General features: G+C 41.6%; 2 protein-coding genes across 2 annotated transcripts; one reads left to right on the plus strand and one right to left on the minus strand.

Moving 5' to 3' along the window:
- Window positions 1-1,391: 1,391 nt before the first annotated feature.
- Window positions 1,392-2,984, plus strand: hrh2b (histamine receptor H2b; the record flags this gene model as incomplete). The annotated part of the gene is made up of 2 exons (XM_080840972.1): window positions 1,392-2,009; window positions 2,391-2,984. The coding sequence occupies 2 exons, from the start codon at window positions 1,392-1,394 to the stop codon at window positions 2,982-2,984; spliced, it is 1,212 nt and encodes a 403-aa protein (XP_080697098.1).
- A 2,575-nt stretch (window positions 2,985-5,559) lies between these two features.
- Window positions 5,560-18,851, minus strand: LOC308360895 (protein mono-ADP-ribosyltransferase PARP14; the record flags this gene model as incomplete). The annotated part of the gene is made up of 17 exons (XM_080833073.1): window positions 5,560-6,129; window positions 7,162-7,339; window positions 7,508-7,653; window positions 7,767-8,393; window positions 8,504-8,713; window positions 8,829-9,014; window positions 9,138-9,200; window positions 9,476-9,625; window positions 12,329-12,437; window positions 12,748-12,969; window positions 13,212-13,448; window positions 13,900-16,358; window positions 16,760-16,987; window positions 17,202-17,462; window positions 17,809-17,848; window positions 18,400-18,482; window positions 18,671-18,851. The coding sequence occupies 17 exons, from the start codon at window positions 18,849-18,851 to the stop codon at window positions 5,852-5,854; spliced, it is 5,658 nt and encodes a 1,885-aa protein (XP_080689199.1). The 3' UTR covers window positions 5,560-5,851.
- Window positions 18,852-20,086: the final 1,235 nt, after the last annotated feature.

Here is a 20,086-nt window from a genome sequence, read left to right on the forward strand (position 1 = left end):
TTGCCATTGGTGCTTTAATGAATGTTGGTTTTCTAACCCTCTCTCTGTACGTGACCATAGACATATATATATGTACGTGACGCTTGTCCAGGGGGATTGATTTGCGCCACGGGCGCCGCACGGACCCTCCCGTTGTCTCGCTCGCACGATCTAATTTGAGCCCCGATAAACAGGCCTAATCTCATTACCTTTTACCTCCGCTCACTGCCATCGCTCGCGTGTGCCGGTATCATCTGTCCAAATGGCTTGCCACCGTACTTTGCCTTCTGCTTCAGAGGTATCGTCTGTCCCCCGCAGACACGTTGCTCCTGGCCTGATAGCCACTGGGGGAGTAACAAGGCGTCCTTCTACACCTGGTGCTTTTGTTCCAAGCATCCGTCAAGTGTCAATCCAGTCAAAGCGACACAGAACATGTATGGGTCCTTAGACATGGTCTGATCCTGCATTGGTGATAAAATCTCACGTTGTACTTTGAGTTATGTATTGCTATCTGAAATGAGCTTCTCAGTAAGCTTTGTATTGATCAAAATTCTACCCAATACACATGCAGTAGTTCCAGCTACACGTTTTTAGAGATTGTTTTTATTTTCCTGTGTGGTATTTTACTCTTGAAACTAAATCAAGCTTCAAAGCTGTGTGACCCTCATTGATGCCAAAGGCAGGCATTTACATTGGTTATAGTCAGGTGACTGGAAGAAACAGCTAAATGGATCATTGGCCTTTACATTCATTAACATTTGTGCTCCTCATTATATGCCAAGGTTAAAAAAAAATATGACTTAACCTTTACTGACATTATATTTGGAGAGAGTGGTAGTGTTTGTCATTGCTTTAGGCAAGGTGACTTTACTGGTGTGTTTTCATTAATGTTTATGAGAATGACCTGTTTATGACACCAAAAGGTGCAATATTATTCACTGTAACCAGGCCATACAAACTAAGCTCTTGGAAATGTATTAATATTTCTATGAATTCACTCTGATATACATTTTCTCTTGTTAATTAACAGGTCACCAATGATGGAATGGAGGGACCTCCCTCTGGTGAGATGCCACCTGTAGAGATATTCTCAGCTCCACACTCCCTCTGTGACAGACAGACTGACCTCATTGTGCTAGACATGCTTAGGACTCTTCCAAAGAATTTATGTCACTGTTCACAGATCTGCATATTCTGGACAGTTCCAGTTCCTGGATCTGAACTGTGATGACAGCTTTGGGCTGTACTGGATCAGGATAGTGACGTGGGTCCAATGTAGAGGACTTCTACCTGTGGCCTGTCAGCTGTGGAACAACCATAAAGACATTTCTTCTAGCTTCTCCTGAGAGGAAAGCAATGCAGGAGAGTTTGTTCCACGTGTGACGCCTCAGACTCCAGCCCTAGAAGTAACCATGATATCCACAGCGATCAAATGGGTGATGCTGATTGTGTTCATCGTGCTGACTATTGGGGGAAACGTGCTGGTCTGTCTGGCCGTCGGCACAAGCCGCCGGCTCCACCGGATCTCCAACTGCTTTGTGGTGTCGCTGGCCGTGACCGACCTGCTGCTGGGCCTGCTGGTGCTCCCCATCTCGGCCACGTTGGAACTGCGCGATGGCCACTGGCCATTTGGGGGTGCCCTCTGCAACATCTACATCTCCATGGATGTGATGCTGTGCACTGCGTCCATCCTCAGCCTGCTGGCCATCAGTGTGGACCGCTACCTGGTTATCTCGGGCCCGCTCCGTTACCCGAGGCGGGTCACTCTTCCCCGGGTGGCTGCCGCCATCACTGCTATCTGGACAACCTCGCTGACCGTGTCGTTTGTGCCCATCCACCTGGGCTGGAACACGTGGAACTTTAGCGTACAGAACGAAGACTGGCAAATCAACGACGTGAAGAAGGAATGGAGCTGCCGCTACGAGTGGAATAACAGCTACGTGCTCCTGGACTCCTTTGGCACTTTTTACCTCCCCCTGCTGGTCATGTGTGGGATGTACCATCGTATTTTCCGCGTGGCCCGTGAACAGGTAGCTGTGGCAGTGGTACTGGCCATTTATCGGTAACCCATCGGTATTATAACCTGCATATTTTCCCAATTTGTTGTTTTAAGTCTGGGCACTGTACCAGAACATTCAAATTATAATACATGTGACTACATGTATGTCACATAGCTGTACAAAATGTATGGTAAGAAGTTCCTATGACATCAAGGATGTATGATGTTTAATGTATTCCAAACAATGATAAAAAAATTGCACACATCCTTGTTGATATTGCAAATTTATATAAAGTCTACATTAATGAAAGTTAGTTCACTACTATTCTGTTTGTTCCAGCTCATACTTCCTGTTTACTTTCATCTTACTGTCTGACCTCAGCATGACGCCTAACATTTTATCCTTTCCCAGGTGCGGCGCATTCGCGCGGCCACGCCCTCCTTCGCCCGCTCGGCCTCTGCCGCCGCCACGGCCCGGGAGCACAAGGCCACTGTGACCCTGGCGGCTGTCCTGGGGGCCTTTGTCATCTGCTGGGCCCCCTACTACACCTACTTTACCTGCATGGGCATGAGGGCTGAAGCCGACCCGCCTGAGATTGTCCACTCGGTGGTGCTGTGGCTGGGCTACTTCAACTCGGTGCTGAACCCCATCCTCTACCCGGCCCTGAACCGTGACTTCCGCCGGGCCTATGGCCAGCTGCTGCGCTGCAGGGGGGGCCATCAGCGGCCCTCCGCCACCTCAGTGTGCGTGGCTCTGCAGAAACGAGGCGACACCTCCAACGGACACCAGATCGTCCATGACAAGAGCGTGCTGCCAGAGGACACCCATCTCAATGTGCTAGAGGGAAACGGAAATCTGACTGACCAGACAAGGTTAGGCACTACTTCGAACCTAGTGTCAGTCTTAGATTTACAAGGCAAATGTGCATTCACAAAATGTTTCTTAAAGTGCCAAATTGGCACTGATTGGCTGATTTCCAACTGTAGATCTGTTAAATCACCATAAAACACATATAACAAGTTCCTGTTTCTATCTATTGACAGTCCATGATCATGTCCTTGATGATGTGAGCGCTAACTAGGTCATGTATTTAGCGATTGTGTGTAGGCAGCATGTGCCAATGTATGTGCTTTTATTGATTTTCCAAGGCAGTCACACGCATAGGTATCATACAATGATAGAGATGCGTAAATGTGTATTACTTAAAGTACATCTAAATATGTGAATACTGAAGTACCTCACATAGAAAATATATACTCTTGCAGCAACAGATGAAGGAGTGGGATGCAGAAGCTTCCACCTTTCAACTTATTCCCCCACCCACATTCGAGCATTATTGCCTCTGTTAACTCTGTTCAATTGTTTCAGGTCTTAAACCTACCTTCGCTCTGATCTGATGTCTACCTGGTGGCAGGTGAGAAAAACAGAAATATACCAAAGGTGAGAGAAACAGACACAATTAAACATAGACAGACATACAGACAGACAGACCTGAGGTGAGATGTGAATAATGACAGTGTGGTGTGTGAAGCATTTTGTGGAGAAGAGAGCAGGGAAATGCATTGTGTTGAGGATCAGGAGATAAGTAAGTGGAATTTTTCTCTGGCTTGATAAGTACAAGACTGAGCTCCAGTGGTGCTTTCCTATGAGCAGTGGGTACTGCAATATGCATCAGCCATATGGATATACAGCATAGGATTCTAGTGATTTATGTACATTTGGATGACGAGCTTTGCTCTAAAATAAATAAATATTTGTATTCCCTTTGTCATGTCTTAAAACAAGGATGTTTGACCAGAGCCATGTTGTGGACACACATCAAATTACAATATATTGTCCCACAGAACTCATCAGAATATATCAGTGTGTGACCATTAAACATATTTATTATCTGCCCGTTTTTCATCTGGAACAATGTGACATAAATTGCTGGCCAGAGACAGAAAGGGGACAGCGGCTAGTGAAAGAATGTTAGGGCAAAAGATGTTCACATGTCTTGCTGTGACGAACAGGCTGGTGGGGAATAGTAAATGAGTGACTGTCCTGTCCCATTTCCTAGGATCCCTTTGGGTAGACAGAGAGAAAGAGAGAGAGAGAGAGCAAGATGATGAGAGAGGCCCAACCAGTCAGGGCTGCTTCAGACTGCTGGCGAGAGCCACTACCCAGAGGATCATTCAGGATAATTCACCTTGGTCTGACCGCATGGAGTCCAAAGGGTAGTGCTGCCTTTCCTCCCAGCCGTTGCTGCTACGACACAGCATGAATAGTGAGAGTTGGCCACCGAGATATCCCGCCACTTCAGTTATTCAGTTGTGGACGGCTTGTGTAAAAGAGTTGTGAGGAGGTGTTTTGACGTTGTGGGTGTTTGATTATGTTACACACCCATGCCATAACTGACTTTATATCATTTCAGTGGTATTCATTTTTTACTTATTTCTTCTTTTATTTCTATCTTTGGGTCCGAGTTTTCTAGTATCCCTGATATGTTGGTGTTTGTGACATGCTTTATATCTGAATAAAAGTAAACAGTCAGAGACCATCGACTTATGCAATGCCCTGAAGATAATGCACTGATGGTGTATTGAGGGACGTGAAGGAGGAACCAAAGGTAGATTCCCCCAAGTTGTGTGTGACTGCCCTCTAGTGTAAGCACTTATACAATACAGTACCTCACCAACAGAGGACTGAAGTTTTTTTCTTCTTCCCTCTAACAAAAAAGGAACACACCTGAGAAAAGTCAACATATGGACTGGTGGTGCGGGGGGGAGGGGTCAGGTGTTAAGCCATTTGAGGAAAGACAGCCGAGCTAGCGGCTGCGTCATGTCAGATGTGGGCCGCATGCATGTCAAACTCACCTGAGTGGGCAGCCCTGATTCATGCAAAATGATCTCCCTAATTGATACTAACATTGGACTGGCATTATGATTGATGCCCAACCATGGCAGAATTGTAATTAATTAAAATGTATATGAATGTAACATTTAAAATTGGTTTTGATTACTGAACTGACTCCACAGGGACAGCAGCACTGTGTTGGGTGGAATGGAGAGCATAGGAATTCTATATGTAATAATGTATAAATATATTTGTAGAATGTATGTATGTGTAATATATGTTTCATGTTGCAAAGTTAAGTAAATGTGAATAATTTACCATATGCGAATACAATATTAACAAACTATTAAATCAATGATCCAGAATGTTTGAGTTTCTTATTTAACCTAACTGAGAGCTGTGACTCAGAGCTGTGCTCTGCAATGAGAATTTCAAAATGGAGACACTGGCTAATGCTAAAATGCTAAAACAGGTTAGCCTACTAGATCCTTACATTCAAATATAATTTATAATATATCCATGCAGTTTAATACAATAGAATGAGAGGAAGAGACAGGGAGAACTAAAGAGATAGAAGTTCGACAGTGATGTATTCAACTACCACAGCAATCTAAGAGATGCATGCAAAGACTGCCAATGTCACAAATTTCAATAGAATTCTTCATTTCATTTATTTAGACTTAGAGTTTTTATTCAGTTTTAACTACTTCTACAGTATCTACACAGTGAGTACATTTTTACTGAGAGCAAAGCTTATATATCATCACCACGAAAAGTCCTTCAGACTAGTCAGCAACACCATACATGTAGGTTCATCATTTTGGAAAAATCACAATTTAACACAATGTACACATTATCAAACCAAGAGCTGATTCTGAAAAGACAAACATTAGCTGGGTTTCCAACCAATTTTTTTAAAGCACATTTTAAACATTTGAATAGGAAATGCCACTTTCAATGTTATGTAATGCTTAAATGCTTTTAGTTTAAAATTAATTTAGAATAGCATGTTCATGCAGACAGTAGATAAATGTATCTCACTGAAATGTGATGATGTACTCAGGATAGGCCTGGACATCATTGAAGACGATAAACATTGTGGGTCTTGCCATATTATCTGTCACACTGTCAAACAAGTCAGCTGTCCCAGTGTTTCGGGCAGGAGGTGCTAGCAGGCCAGCTGATCCTTGTGTGTAGTCTCCGACCAAAACTCTTGCCAGGTACATGCGCTGGTGTCGATTGATATCATGTTTAGCATAACCTGTGGAGTATTGGGGATCAAGAGCAAAATAGGCGCCATTTCCAAACCTAGCACCTGTGAACAGGAAAAATACAGTAATGTAAGCTTCATAATTTCTCTATGAAAAGAAGGACCATGTCTGTACAAAAAGGGTCCTTTTTGGAGCACTATAGCCATCTAATTCACTTAGGTTCAAGCTAACACTATAATCTTGATTATATCTCGTGATTTAAGCATTGCATTTGGTTTCGCTGATGCAAGAGGGGTGAAACTGCAAAAGCTGTACATTGCAAAATATCTGTTGTGAAATTTATAATATATATATATTTTTTAATTAGGTAAGTTAAAATAGCAATAATAAAAACTACAACAACATCTGGCTGAAATCTCTGGATTAAAATGGAACATAAGTAAAAGGTTAGGAAATTTAAAAAAATGTATCACTGCCACATTTAAGTTTCAGTATTTCTTACATTATTTGTGCTGTCTTATCTTACAGACACCTGTGACACAATGTTTTTGTCTCAAACTAGGAAGCTAACTAACCCTACATTTTAAGAGGGTTTCTGACCGAGAAAACAAAACTTTATTGTGAATAACCTCAGTGGCTACAGGGAAAGACAGGTGTGTTTGTGTGTTCTTAACATTACCATAAGTCATCTAAATTACTTGATGAAGACATTATTGTATCAAAACTAGCTGCCCACAAAAGCTTTTACACGCTTTAAAATGGTTTACAACTACCTAATTAACAATTGCTGCTGTAAAAGCAATAGAAGGGAGTTTTCGTAATTTTTAAGCAGGCTGGATTGTGCAAAAACATTACTGTAAAACACAAAGGGCTGTTGAGGGCAGCACTATAACTTACGAATACTATTCAGATATGTTGCAAAATTCCTACATTTAAGATGGACTGTTAGTTGCTTGTAACTTCCATTGTGTCTTTGATCTCCATTAAATTAAAGGTTCACAAAGTTATAAAAGACAGCAGGCTAGTTAGCTAACCCTCTACTTTAGGAGTTCTGTATAGTCATACACAAGCACTAACAGGTTAGTGATCAAAATACAGCTGTGTCCCATGTTGAAAGTAATGAAAGCAGAGCATACCGACTGCAGTCCCAGCATAACTCCGGTTAAACCCGTGACGGTTGATCTGGTCTATCTTATTAGCACTTGTGCCATGGAAAAGCCTTTTCTCATTATTTGTGTGGTTGTTCTTCTGATCAAACTGTTCTTTTTTGATCATGTAGCCCTTCCAAAGTGTGCTGTTCTGGACTCTCTCAATCTGGAAGAATCAAAACCACAAGAATTATATATATACATTTACAATTTTAACACAAAAGGCCCAAATCTTGTTTACTTATTTAGTCATTATTTTCTGTCTGTCTTTCTATACATTTCAATATAATCTAGTTAAGTTAATGAAATAAATTAAAATACAATAAGCATTCACCTGAATTATTGTTGATGCTAACCCAGTTGTCCTGAACTCCTTCTCAACTTCTGCATATTCAGTGCTGCTTGCACTCAGTTTGATTTGATGAACATCCCCGGCCTTCTTGTTGTCCCAATGACCAGGTAAGCTCACTGATGAATCATCTGACATCAGAGTAACGCATTGTTAGACTATATTATTGTGTATTGTTAGACTACATTATTGTCATCATAGCTGCCTTGGTCAACAACAACACATAATTAATATTTTATCCTACCTTTTTTATCAACTCGTTTAAGTTCTATATCCTTCCGTCCAGGCTTTGAGGCTATTCTGCTGGCCAAATCTGCTTCATATTCATGAGTGCCAATCTTGATTGTCACTCTTCTCATTTTAGTCTTGAAGGCCTGCTCTAATTTCATGTTAGTGTACATGTCGAAAGTCACAGGTGTATTGCTGAAGTCCAAATACTGCCATTTCACCATGGTGCTGATCATAAAGGCCTCTCGCCTGGTTGTGTCCTCCCTCTCTGCCTTCCGGATCATATCTCTGACTCGTCCTTCGACCTTGAACACGTCTCGAGTCAAGCCCTCCAGGTAGATGATGGAGTCAGTGTTCCCCTTCTCCACCCTGATGCTGACAGTCAGTTCCTTCTGCAGATTCTGAAGCTGATTTGCATCCTCCTGGGTGAAACGACTAATTAGTGGGTCCTGGATCTGAGTAGAAGTCTGCTCTTTCATGATGCAACTGGTCACGCAGTCTTTGGCTCTGTTGACCTCCTGGGCCGTCTCTCCACAGAATTGGAATATGGCAGGAGCAAACTCTTCACCAACCATGACAAACTCCTCATCAGCAGATGCCAGTTCATCAGTACCACCAGATGAAAACAAACCTGTAAATGCATCTTAAATGCAAATATATTTATATAAAAAATAAATAAATAATAATTTAGAAGCCTGTAAATGGTAAAATTCACACCATTGTTCTTTGTTTTTTGTATTCTGGCTTTCTTACCCTTCATTTTTCCAAAGAAACCCTTGTCGTCTTCTTTCATTCCTTTGGCCTGTCGTGCCAGCAAGCTCTGATGGAACTCTGAAACCATGTTGGTTTGGAAGATGAGGATCTTCACAGTTTGTATATTATGACTCTTGGCCTTCTTGGCAAAGCTCACAATGGCTTCAATCATTGCATCAGCCACTGCAGATGCACTGACTCCACCTTGGCCTAGTGGTGGACAGATGTTACAATTATGAAAAAAAAGGTGATGAATAAGACCAAAAAACACCCAAACGTATTATTTAAAAGTGCAATATGTTTCTGCTAGTATATCATACTGTACCTGTGCCGAGAGCTGGAAAGGAGACAGAGGCAAATTTTCTCTGCTCACAAAATGTGAGAACATTTAAGACACGATCCTTAATATCATTGAGGTTAGTTGTTCCCACAATATGGACAATGTGTTTACATTGAAGACTGCCCGAAGAAGTCAAAATCATTTCGCATGGTTGGAAATTAGGTGAGTTCACTGTGAATACAGAAAGAACCTTTTTACTGTGTCTGTATACCATTCACCTTGTTATCATTACAATGGTACCCTTATTTTTATCAAAATTAACTTATCTATGGGAGTGGGAATGTAGGGACTAACCAATCTCGGAACATTCTGATTCTACTGCTGAGCCAGCAGCCTGAAGGATGGCCATGGAAACCCCTGAAAGACAAAGCATTACACAGCCTGATCAAAACCTACTTGTTGTCTGGCATTGACATTTATATAGAGGTGCATGGAGTCAGAAAATCTCTTGAGAAACTTAATAAGGCTTTGCAGATTAAATCAGTATGGTTTGAAAATTCACCAAAGGATAATACCTTTTTGGACATCGATATTGAGTACTTCAATAAATAGTTGAATTAGGTTAAGGCTATTGTAAGTGCAAGCAATTTGATTCAGTACGTTTTTTTACTGTTTAAATAAGTTTAACTTACCAGCCTTTAGGGAAAATTTGCTATTGGAGGAATTGACAATGACATCAGTGGTCTCCTTGGTGATGTCACCAGTTGACACCTCTAAGGTCAGGTGACCGATGGCCACAGAGTGTTTCCCCAAAGACACAGTGTTGACTGGACCCCATAGTCCTGTGGAGAAAGAACCATCTATCACAGCCTCATCCTAATTTCATACTCTGTAACAGCTTGACTGATGTGACTGCAGGGAATGCTACTGCAAGCGGTTTCTGAGAGTGAAGAAACACTGAAGCAGGCACGTGCAGAGACATTTTGGGGGGCAGGTGCTCAAACCAAAAAAAAGGGCACCCATCGCCAAAATTATTTATAAAATTTAAAATAATAAATAAATAAAGATATAAAAAACACAGTAGGATATTTTCTCCCTCATTTTTTGTACTAGTTGATGGCCTGACCCAAGTTAAAAGGGAGCTAAAAGGGAGCTGCTACCCTGAGCTGCTTGCTGCAGTTACCTGTACTTACTCCTTACGCTGGATGCCCACGGTAGATATGTCTTGCGTTTAATCGGTACGCGAAAAGTCGGCTGGGGGGCGTGGTCAGATAGGGATAGCTTTTGAGCGCTCGTGGTTTTGGAAGCACCCAACACAGTACGTGTTGTAGCCGAGGTTATAACCGCCTATTTTGTGCTGCCAATAAAGTCATCATTAAAATACATAATTAAAAACTCAAACTCCACGTAGTGACTGAGATCGCTAATATTGGAGTGGGTCATTCGCCCCAAAATCTGCTCATATGAAAAGTAAACAACAATCAATGTAATGTTATATGAAACTTAATAGCAGCCAGCTAGCTAGCCACTTTGTGTTCCAATGGGGTTTCGGTTAAATTTGTAGCGGCAAGCTAACAGTAATAGTTCAGTAATAGTTCAGAGTTCAGTTTAGATGTTGTGCTGATTACTTTAATTTATAATTTGTGTACTTATTCTATCTAAACCATCTAAACCATATCAGCCAGTTCAATCACGAAAACGTTGTATGTAACATATTTAGCAGCTAGCTAGCTACAATGCTACAATGCGTTTTCAATGGGTTTTCGCTCATAGTATTAGCGACAAGCTAACTTAATGTTGAGAGCTTAATTTAAGACCTACAATATTTCAGTTTGACCTCACAGTATTCGTGTAGCATATAAACAACAAACCAAGTCGATTAGACATATACAAGTCGTGTAGATAACCTTTATTCACATAAAATATGTCACGGTAAATGAGTCCCGATGTCCGCCATCTTTTTTCAAAATTTTTGATTACTCCCGCCCCTATGAGCTACGTTGACTTCCAAATCACACACACGCCTAACTGATTGGCTCTCAGCAGGCAGCAAGTCGCCTTCATTTGCATAGAGTTAGAGCAGCAGAGCCGACTTTTTCCTCAGCAGGTGACAGCAGTCGACAAGTCGCCTCCATTCTATCCCAATGAGAGCGACACAAAGTCGTGTCCCGTGGGCACCCACTCCTTCTTATTGTTTTCTCGCAGAATTTAGTTTGTGAGTGATTGCGCAATCTGAGATGAGGCACAGTTTGTCTCTGCCTCTGTCTCAAGTCAGTTTGAACAGGACATGCGCAAATTCAGCGATTTTGATTATAAAAATGCTTACAATGATTGGAATTGCGCAGAAAATACTTAATAGCACAGATCAGTGGAAAAATATTAATATTTATTTCATCATTATTTGTTTTTACTTTCTTGATGACAGGTGAGGTGTTGACATTGGAGGTTTCTCCAATGGTTAATGAACAGGGGAAGTGTTTAACTGCAGCATGGTTTCTTTTTATATTATACTTTTCAGCTGCAACACCCAGGGCCTGTTTCCAGAGGCCTTTTATTTCTATAGGGATATAGTTTATTTCTATAGTCTCCCCCTCCACCCCCTTCATTATTACATACTTCTCTTTACTGTTTTCTTGAAATGTCATAAACTACAAACACATTTATTCACTGTCATTGATTTAATATCACTTTAACTGATAACATAATGAAATATAGCCAGGACAGCCTAACAGAGTCGCGACGCTTTGTGTTGACTTGCTTCGCGTCGAGGTCTGTCAGATCACAAAATTCATAGTTTACCCACCTCTAATTTTACCACTACAGCCCTGATTTCAATAATAACGTGAACTTGTCTAACTAGTGAACTTTTCTAATTATTAGAACAGTAATACTGCCTTTAAATTCTCTGCCTGCCTGCCTCCCTCCCTCTCTCTCTTCATTAAGCTGGACAAGGATTTGAAATTTGTTTGCTTATTTTTTAGGAAACGTCGGACCAGTTGCAACGTAATGTTTTCATCGGCGCTAATGTTGCGGTAAATTTATCACCAAACAACGTCGGGAGATTTCTCAAACACCGACATTACCTGTTTGTCTGAAGCTGCGGGCCAGAGAAGAAGTTTTGGCCTGGCGGTCAGCACCATAGACATGAATAGCCTATTCATGTCTATGGTCAGCACTGCACGAGCAGTAGAAGGAGGAGGGAGGGGCGCGGCGGGGGCTTGTGAGCGCCGCAGTGCATGTTGGGGCGAAATTCACACAAACTCAAATACATGCCCCGTCAGATATCAAAACACATTATCATTTCGTTAAATTTATTATTATTTTGGGCCGCACAGACGGACTTTTCACACACAAATAAAAAAATTATAATAATAAAAATAATAATAATAATATAACACTCTGACAAAAGGGCACTTTGGGCATCAAGGGCAAAAGGGGCAGGTGCTCAAGCCCCCTTAGCCCCCCCCTCTGCACGTGCCTGTAACAGAAGACACAGCCCAACATCCTCAAACAGAAGCAAGAAGGATTTAAAAACAACATGTTACCTGAAGACTGTTGTGGTTTCTGCTTCTGTTGGCCATGACCTGTTCTCTTGCCTTGAGGTTCACTTTTGCTCTCTCTTGGTCTTTCTCCTTTGAACGCCCTCCTGAAGCACTAAAAGACAGTTATTCAACACTGTGAGTGCACATTATAACCTATAGCAATCATTCAAGCACATTACACTACATCTGTCATATACAACACTGTGCAATAGTTTGACAACAGTTATTTGCCATATTCTGCATTAGTGTATCAGAAGAAAATACATTATTTTATAAAAATGTAAAATCAGTTCAGGTATTTTTGGTTTGCTGCACTTTGCATATTTGCTGCACTTTGCATGTTTGCTGAACTTTGCATATTTATGTAGTAGTACTGTATATATAACTATGTATTTGCCAAAATCATTCTGAAAAATCCTTACGTCCACACTCTCCCGGTCTAAGGGGTGTACTATGACGACCACCTCCTTTAACCATTGAGGATTTGTATTGTTGCAAAACATCTGTGTTTCCTCCATCATGATCTTCGGCACCAGGTCTTTGGGAAAACGCAGATTCCCAGTGCCAATAGCAGGAAAAGTAACTGAGGCCAGTTTACGCTTGTCTACCTCTCGCAGGCAATCTCTTACAATCTTCTTCAATACCTATAGGGAATGCAGACACACACACACATATATTTAAATAACTTTACAAGAAGTACCTAACTCTAAGAGCATATTCTTCATTGCAGAATTGCTATTTCCACACATTAGTGCAGGTAAATGTAATATTTCTTCTAATCCAGCAGATTTTTTGTCATTGTGAGATTTACATAATTTTGATAGTTTTATGGCTGTCAGGACTAGTTAAAATCCCAATAAACATGGTGATCCCCCCTAATGCTTACCTCTTCTGATTTACCACCTCTGTGATCCCATGGAGGGCAGACGGTGTGGAAGACTTTCTTGCATCTCAGGCCAAAGCCATCAGTTATCACCATTTCCCCGTATTGCATTGAACCTCCTCTGGCCTCATCATAGGCTGCTGACTGGAGCTGTGGTCCAGCAGTCCGGAGAAGAGCCTTGGAGACGGCCCCTTGGCTGAGGTCCACGTTTTCTGCAACTGTGTTAACCACAACCTCTGTCTGGAGATGTAGATGTAGATTATTATTTTAAAAGTTACATGCAACAATGTACTGCAAATAATTATACTTTATTAAGATTTTCTCACAAAAACTGAACATACAATTATATTCATGTTTATTTTCGATAATATTGCAGTGTTTTCTAGGGAAAATTAACTGTATAGTCCAATTTCCCCTATTGTCCAAAATGTGCAGATATGCAAGTTGATCTTACAAGTTGGCCAGTTCTAAACAGAATTACACTTAAAGGGAAACTTTAAGAGTTTTAACCTGGGCCCTATTTTCAGAACTTCTTGGCCAAACATTTTACAAGGGACAATAAACAAACAAAATTGATCCAGTATTGGGTTAGAACACTAAATCTAGTAAAAATCTGAACTCAAAAAGATCAAAAAAATACAGCCCAGGTTGAAAAATCCCAAAGTTTCCCTTTAAGAAAAATGACACTTACAGATGCATCTTGAATGTTTCCTTCCTTCAGGACGATCTTGACTCCCTCAGGTGTAAGTTTGCTCCCTAGGACTCCCGGTGCATCTGGTTGTGTGGGAAACCTCTCTGAATGTGACTGTGAGGATGAGTTCTGCCTCTGCCACTGCCTCTCTCCCTCTCTATATTTGTCTGATCCAAACTCATTGAACGATTCATTCTTCCATCCTGCAGTTCCCTCAGGTCTTCCCCCCTGATTCCTTGACCCACGATTGCCTCTCCCCCTGGTTGTATGTCTCTGGGACAGAGCTTGTGGAGTTTCAGATCTGGGATTCATGTCACGGAACACCTTCTCAACAGCCTGAACCATGGCATTCACAGTTTTGTCATCATTGTTGACCAGGTAGACTTTGCTCAAGGAATTCCGGTTCTTGTCCTCAAAGTAGTCACGCACAGCATTGGCAATGGTGTGTGTGCAAAGATCAAGTGGGAATCCAAAAATTCCAGAACTGATTGCTGGAATTGCGATGGAATCGCAGTTGGCCCTCGAGGCCTGGTTCAGGCTTTCAGTGATGGCAGATTTAAGACGTTTCACTGCTGTCTGTTTGTCAGTGTCCGAGAACCGTGGGCCGACAGCATGGACAACATGTTTGCAGGGCAGACGTCCTGCCTCTGTGATAATGGCACTTCCAGGGCGAAGCGGTCCATGCTTGGATGTGTAATGGTCACAGTCTCTCTGGAGCTGATGGCCAGCAGCATTTAGCATGGCCATTGCCAAACCCCCAATGTGCTTCAGGTCTTCGTTGGCAGCGTTCACAAGAGCATCTGCTTGAAACACACAGATATCTGCTTTGCTGACTGCAATGAGCACCCCACAAGGCATTTGCACCTCACAGTAACTTTGCTGAGAGTCTGAGGATACTGAGAATTTCCTGTTTCTTCCTTCATCATCATCATCGTCATCATCATCCGCCTCCAACATATCGTCATCCTGAAGGAGAACTACACAACGATGGTCCCTTAACATCATTGATAGTAGCAAGCTGCCTTGTTCCTGGAAGTACTTCTTTGCTCCAGGCTTAGAGACTTTCAGTTCATCTATAAACATGCTGGTCACCATCCTCTTAAAAGCATCCAAAGCAGGTTTAACATAGATACGCTCTCCTGACAGGTTGATCCGTGGGCGTCTTGGATGGAATTTTACCACCACCTCACCAACTTTGGCAAACTTTTTCCAGTCGTCTGCCTTATGTTCCTCAATGAACTTTGCTGCAGCACAGCATTTGACCTTAACAGTGTCCACTATTCTTGCATGATTACGCAGGAACTCTTCGAGATTCAAGCTGACTTCCTTGACGGGCTCAATAAAGCCAGCAATGATAAGACTGTCAGGTTTGTTTGAAGTTATCGACAGTGTGATCTCCCTGGATGTGTTGTACACACTAAGGAGTCCAGTGTTCAGAGTCTTCCATTCTGACTTTCTGAGTACCTCTTGATCCTCCACAGTGAGAACGCTAGACGCGAGAGTCTCTTTCATCCTCTGCATAGACTCACTCAGGGATGTTTCTGAGCTTGCAGTCAAAACCACAGCTCCGTCCTTGATCACATAAATGGCATGGATTCTTTTGGAGAAGAAGAGACGATCAGAGATCACCTCGCTGTCCACTGCCCTCAGGAAGTCCACTATATGACGGTCAAGCTCCACTGCCCTCTGTGTCATCTGCATTCTATTCTCAAGGACCCAGGTTTTAACGGACAGAACTTCAGTTTTTAAGCCAGAGAGGACCAGTTTCTTGATGCTGGATTTGTAATTGAGGGATACCTGGGGACAGGAGGTTGTGATATACTGTGACAGGCCATCAAGTTGCAGGAGTTTATACATGTCAGGAGGCAAATCCATTTCCTCTGAAACACTGTTCGTCTCTCGCTCAAACTGATCCGTTGCCTTCTGAATAATACCATCCACTATCCCTCTCAGGTTTTCTATGTCTTTTGACATCCCTGCCAGCGTTAACCTCCCATTTACAGAATCCATTGTCATGACAACATGGTCCTGCACAACTGACCGCAGCTCTTTTGTCACTGAGCCGCACACATCTGAGTTCATCACCTTCTCAAGTTTTGCGTACTTGGACATGATGCGGTGGAAAGCGTCTAAGGTGTTCTCCTTCCAACTGTCTATGTTTTTGGCTGTGAGTCCCTTCATTTTCAGCAGGGCTGGAAGTGGGCTGAGCAGAACGTTGTTGTTCTCCATGCTCACCTGGCAGAAGTGTGCCTGCATCTGGTCATTGATCTGAGATCTGAGCTGCTTCTTCACAAGAAATTCATACAGTGCTGGGTGGATGCTTTCAGGGAAAGAGTCTGGAATCTTCCATCTTGGTCTGTCTTTACCATACAGCGCTGTACCTAGTGACTTGTAGTATGGATGCATGCTGACTTCAACTTTGCAGATCTTGTGCTGAGTGTTCAACATGGTCAGAACATCTGAAATGTATTGTGAAAGTGTTAAAATTAACAAATTACACACATGCAATTTTTTTTTTATTTGTGTTGCATTGTTCATTGTAGCTTAAAATTAGTTTTTGTGTTTTTATTTTAATTTCAGTTAATGAAATTATTTGTCCTTGCTAAATTTGGCTTTAGTCTTGGGTTTGTTAACTATAATAACTCTGTTACAAATGTGTTTGTGGGGGTGTGTGTCTGTGCGTGTGTATGTGTGTGTGTGTGTGTGTGTGTGTGTGTGTGTGTTTGTGTGTGTGTGTGTGTGTGTATATATGTGTAATTCAGGATGAAGAGCAGTCCTCTTCATAGGCTAAATGTGAATATTGAAAAAGATCAGTCTGGTATAATTTTTTTCTCAACAAAATAATTGTAGCATGTGTTACCTTCTGGCTTTTGGAATGTTACAACAGCAGCATTTTCTTCGGGTTTCATAGTGACACTCTTTACTTCAACTTTAAATTTCTCACAGTAGAGGCCCACTAGATCTTCTTTAGCCTTAGTTGGCAGACCTTCGATCCTCAAACAGCAGGTTCTTTCCAGGTCCCGGGCAGTCAGTCTGTACTGCTGAAACTTTTTGCTGAGCTTGGCTTCGGTCTGAAATTTCTTCAGATCTGAAACAGAGGCATTGTAGTATAACTATGGCATGATGCATTCCTTATTAGTGATATGATTACAGAATAAAAAGTAAAATGTAATCTCACTAAATAATCACAAAACCATTTTTAGATTAAAAAAATGTAAATGCAAAAAATATACAAAAACAATAAAGCAATATTTCATCTGAGCTGAAGTGCCTAAGAAAATTGAACAGAACTAAATACATACTATCAGGGTGAGTGAATGTTACAACTGCAACACAAGGCTCATAGATCCACTCCATACTGTAGTCATCCTCAGAAATACCACAGATGTTCTCCACTATCAGTCCAAGAAGCTCCCTGGTTATGTCTTCAGTGATGTTCTCCACAACAACAGCGTTAGGCTGATAGGAGTCTTCAACCCTCTCCTCCTGAACTTCAATAGAACCAGAGGCACTGGGACCTTCATGTTGAGGATCTTGAGACTGGCATTGAGTTTTCTTTCCGTCTGGTAATATCGAAATAATGTATTACCAATCATTTTTTATCTGTTCATATAATGAGAGAATAACATATATGTTTAACTTGAAAAGGGAAAGCATGCTCTCGATGTGGTCCATACTGGCATATGATTGGCCTGAAACTATAAGTGTAGTACTCTAGTGGGCTTGGTGTGGTAAAGTGCAGAGTGCATCGATCTTTCTTAATTAAATACTTACTTTTACTACCTACCTATATAAAACCAACACATTAACATTTGTGTAACTTGTGTTCACATACCCTCAGCTATATAAATGCCATTCCCTGCCAAAGCCATTAAATGGGTCAAAGTACAGTACAGTTGCAATACATACCAGCAGATTGGTTGTCAACAGGTGGCACGCCCTTTGCCTCCTTTCAAATAAAAAAACAAATAACAAGTTGCTTCAGACCAAAACTACAAAAGCAAGTGTTCTTTATGGAAAATTATATTCCAGCTCCTAATGTCACACAGAAAAATGCCAAGATGATTAGTGGCTTAAAATAGGATACAGGTATAACTCATGGTAGACATGGGAGGTGCCAGTGTTGGTTGGTCAGCTAACTGGGAGAGTTCCGGACTCCTAATTTAACATTACTGTCATGTAAGATTATTCACTCTGTTAGACCTACCTGTATTCCACAGCCACGAAGAAATAACAAAGAGCTGCCTCAGCTATTATTATTAATTCGTTTATTTCTTCCCAAGAAAACATGTGTTCCTTCCTTGCTCCTCTCCTCTGCTGCACTGCCCTGAGCACTAGCCTATGTATGAATCGTAGGAGAGGCTCTGGATATCCCCTGCTAGGCCTCCCCTGTCCTGACGGTATTCCAGGCCGACCAGGAAATCTCGACTTCCATCGATTCGATTGCATTGAAATGCCATTGTCTGTTCTATAACCCCAACAAAACACACACACACGTACCCATTTCCTGGTGAGGTATAGCTTAATCTGCTCGTTGTCGATGGTGATTTCATGTTGCGTGTGGAGAAGAACGCGCTCTAGAACTAGGATTAGACAAAACATTTTCCTTCAGCCATTAACAACAGTAACCTACCGCTCGTCACTACCCTTATTTAGCAAATTACCAAAACAACTAGGTAGATTCTATGGCCATAATTACAGTTACAAGACAAAGAAGGCAAGTGCCACACTTATTCATGGAAGTGATCATATCGTCGAGTGCAGGATTTACCCTCCTCTTGTTTAAATCCAATAGTAGCCGAGTTCGCTTTCTCTTCATATTCCACGACACAGTCACCCCCACCAGCTTTCTTCTTACTTTGAAAGTGTTTTTGGAGTTTTTGCCGAAGCACTTTACGGTGACTAGGCGACCATTCACCTTCTACTAAAACACGATGTGGACAGTCTTCCATCTTGTTCTCGTCTGAAGCCTATCGACTGGATCAAGGCAGTTTATCTTGAAAACTACAAAGTTTCACTTTCATTTCAGGTTGTCAACTCGGGGAGTGGTACATGTTCCAGGAAACTGAATGCTAAATTGTGTTCTCTTGAACCGAATAACTGGTTTAACCACATACATAAATGTTTGGTATAACTTTGTCATGACATTTAAAAAAAAAAAAAATGAAAACATCGCATAAAGTGGGCCTGTATATTTAACTTTGATGTGTTGCTGCTGATGAAAACGAGGACCGTCTTCGTTGCTCTCGGAAGGCATCATCCTCTACATTTTAAAACAAAATAGCCTACTTTTCACCATTTACAAATCAGCTTTTCGTCCTCACTGACTGACAGCCTGCAGTTTTTTGGATTTTGCTTAGGTGAAAATGCGGGCTGCTGGAATGGGCTCCACATTGAGTAGCGGGGAACTCTTTGCACCAGCAGATGGCGATATACAAAAGGGAACCCGACAAATGGAACAAATACTCCCGAGTTTGGACACGAAAATACAAGAAAGCCTGTCCTTTTACTTCTATTACTTCCACTGCCATTTTAACCTCGTCAAAATTATAAGCCACTAGTAATTATTCTTTCTTCAAAGTCATTCAGTTTTTTTTGTATTACAATTCCTATTGGATTACATAGAGTTTAGGCTTAAAGTAATTCAATTCTATTCTATTCAATTATACTATCTCTCTCCTTAATACAGAGGTGTTCCTCTTTCATTTAAAGTAGGTATGAAAAAGTAAAACTTGTCATGGGGGAGTCAATGAGGACTGGATTGCCTGCGCTTGGAGGTGGAAACAGCTAAATAAATGATCATTACTGCATCGCCCCACTGTGAACTAATGCACAAAGGCTCTCACCCATCCACAGAAACGAGCACGCACACATACACCTCAGCAACAAACTACAAGCACTGTCTAAGAAATTGCTGTTGACTTCCTCACTACAGCTGAGGCTGAGATCCCACCTACCGCTATTTACAGCCTATACATCATACATCATTATCATCACTCACTGCTAATTCTTAATTTTTCTAGATAAAAAGTAAAATATTTTTTAAAAATCCATTTTACTCAACAGAGTTCAGTACTGTATTACTGCATGCTCATCCTGAGACTAATGGCCAACTGCTCAAAGTCAACAAGTCAAAGCAAAGAGTAGCCTATGCCATATGAATAGCCTTGTTTCCACTATCGGGACA

The sequence above is a fragment of the Sprattus sprattus genome (genome assembly GCF_963457725.1).
Source record: "Sprattus sprattus genome assembly, chromosome: 1".
NCBI lineage: Eukaryota > Metazoa > Chordata > Actinopteri > Clupeiformes > Clupeidae > Sprattus > Sprattus sprattus.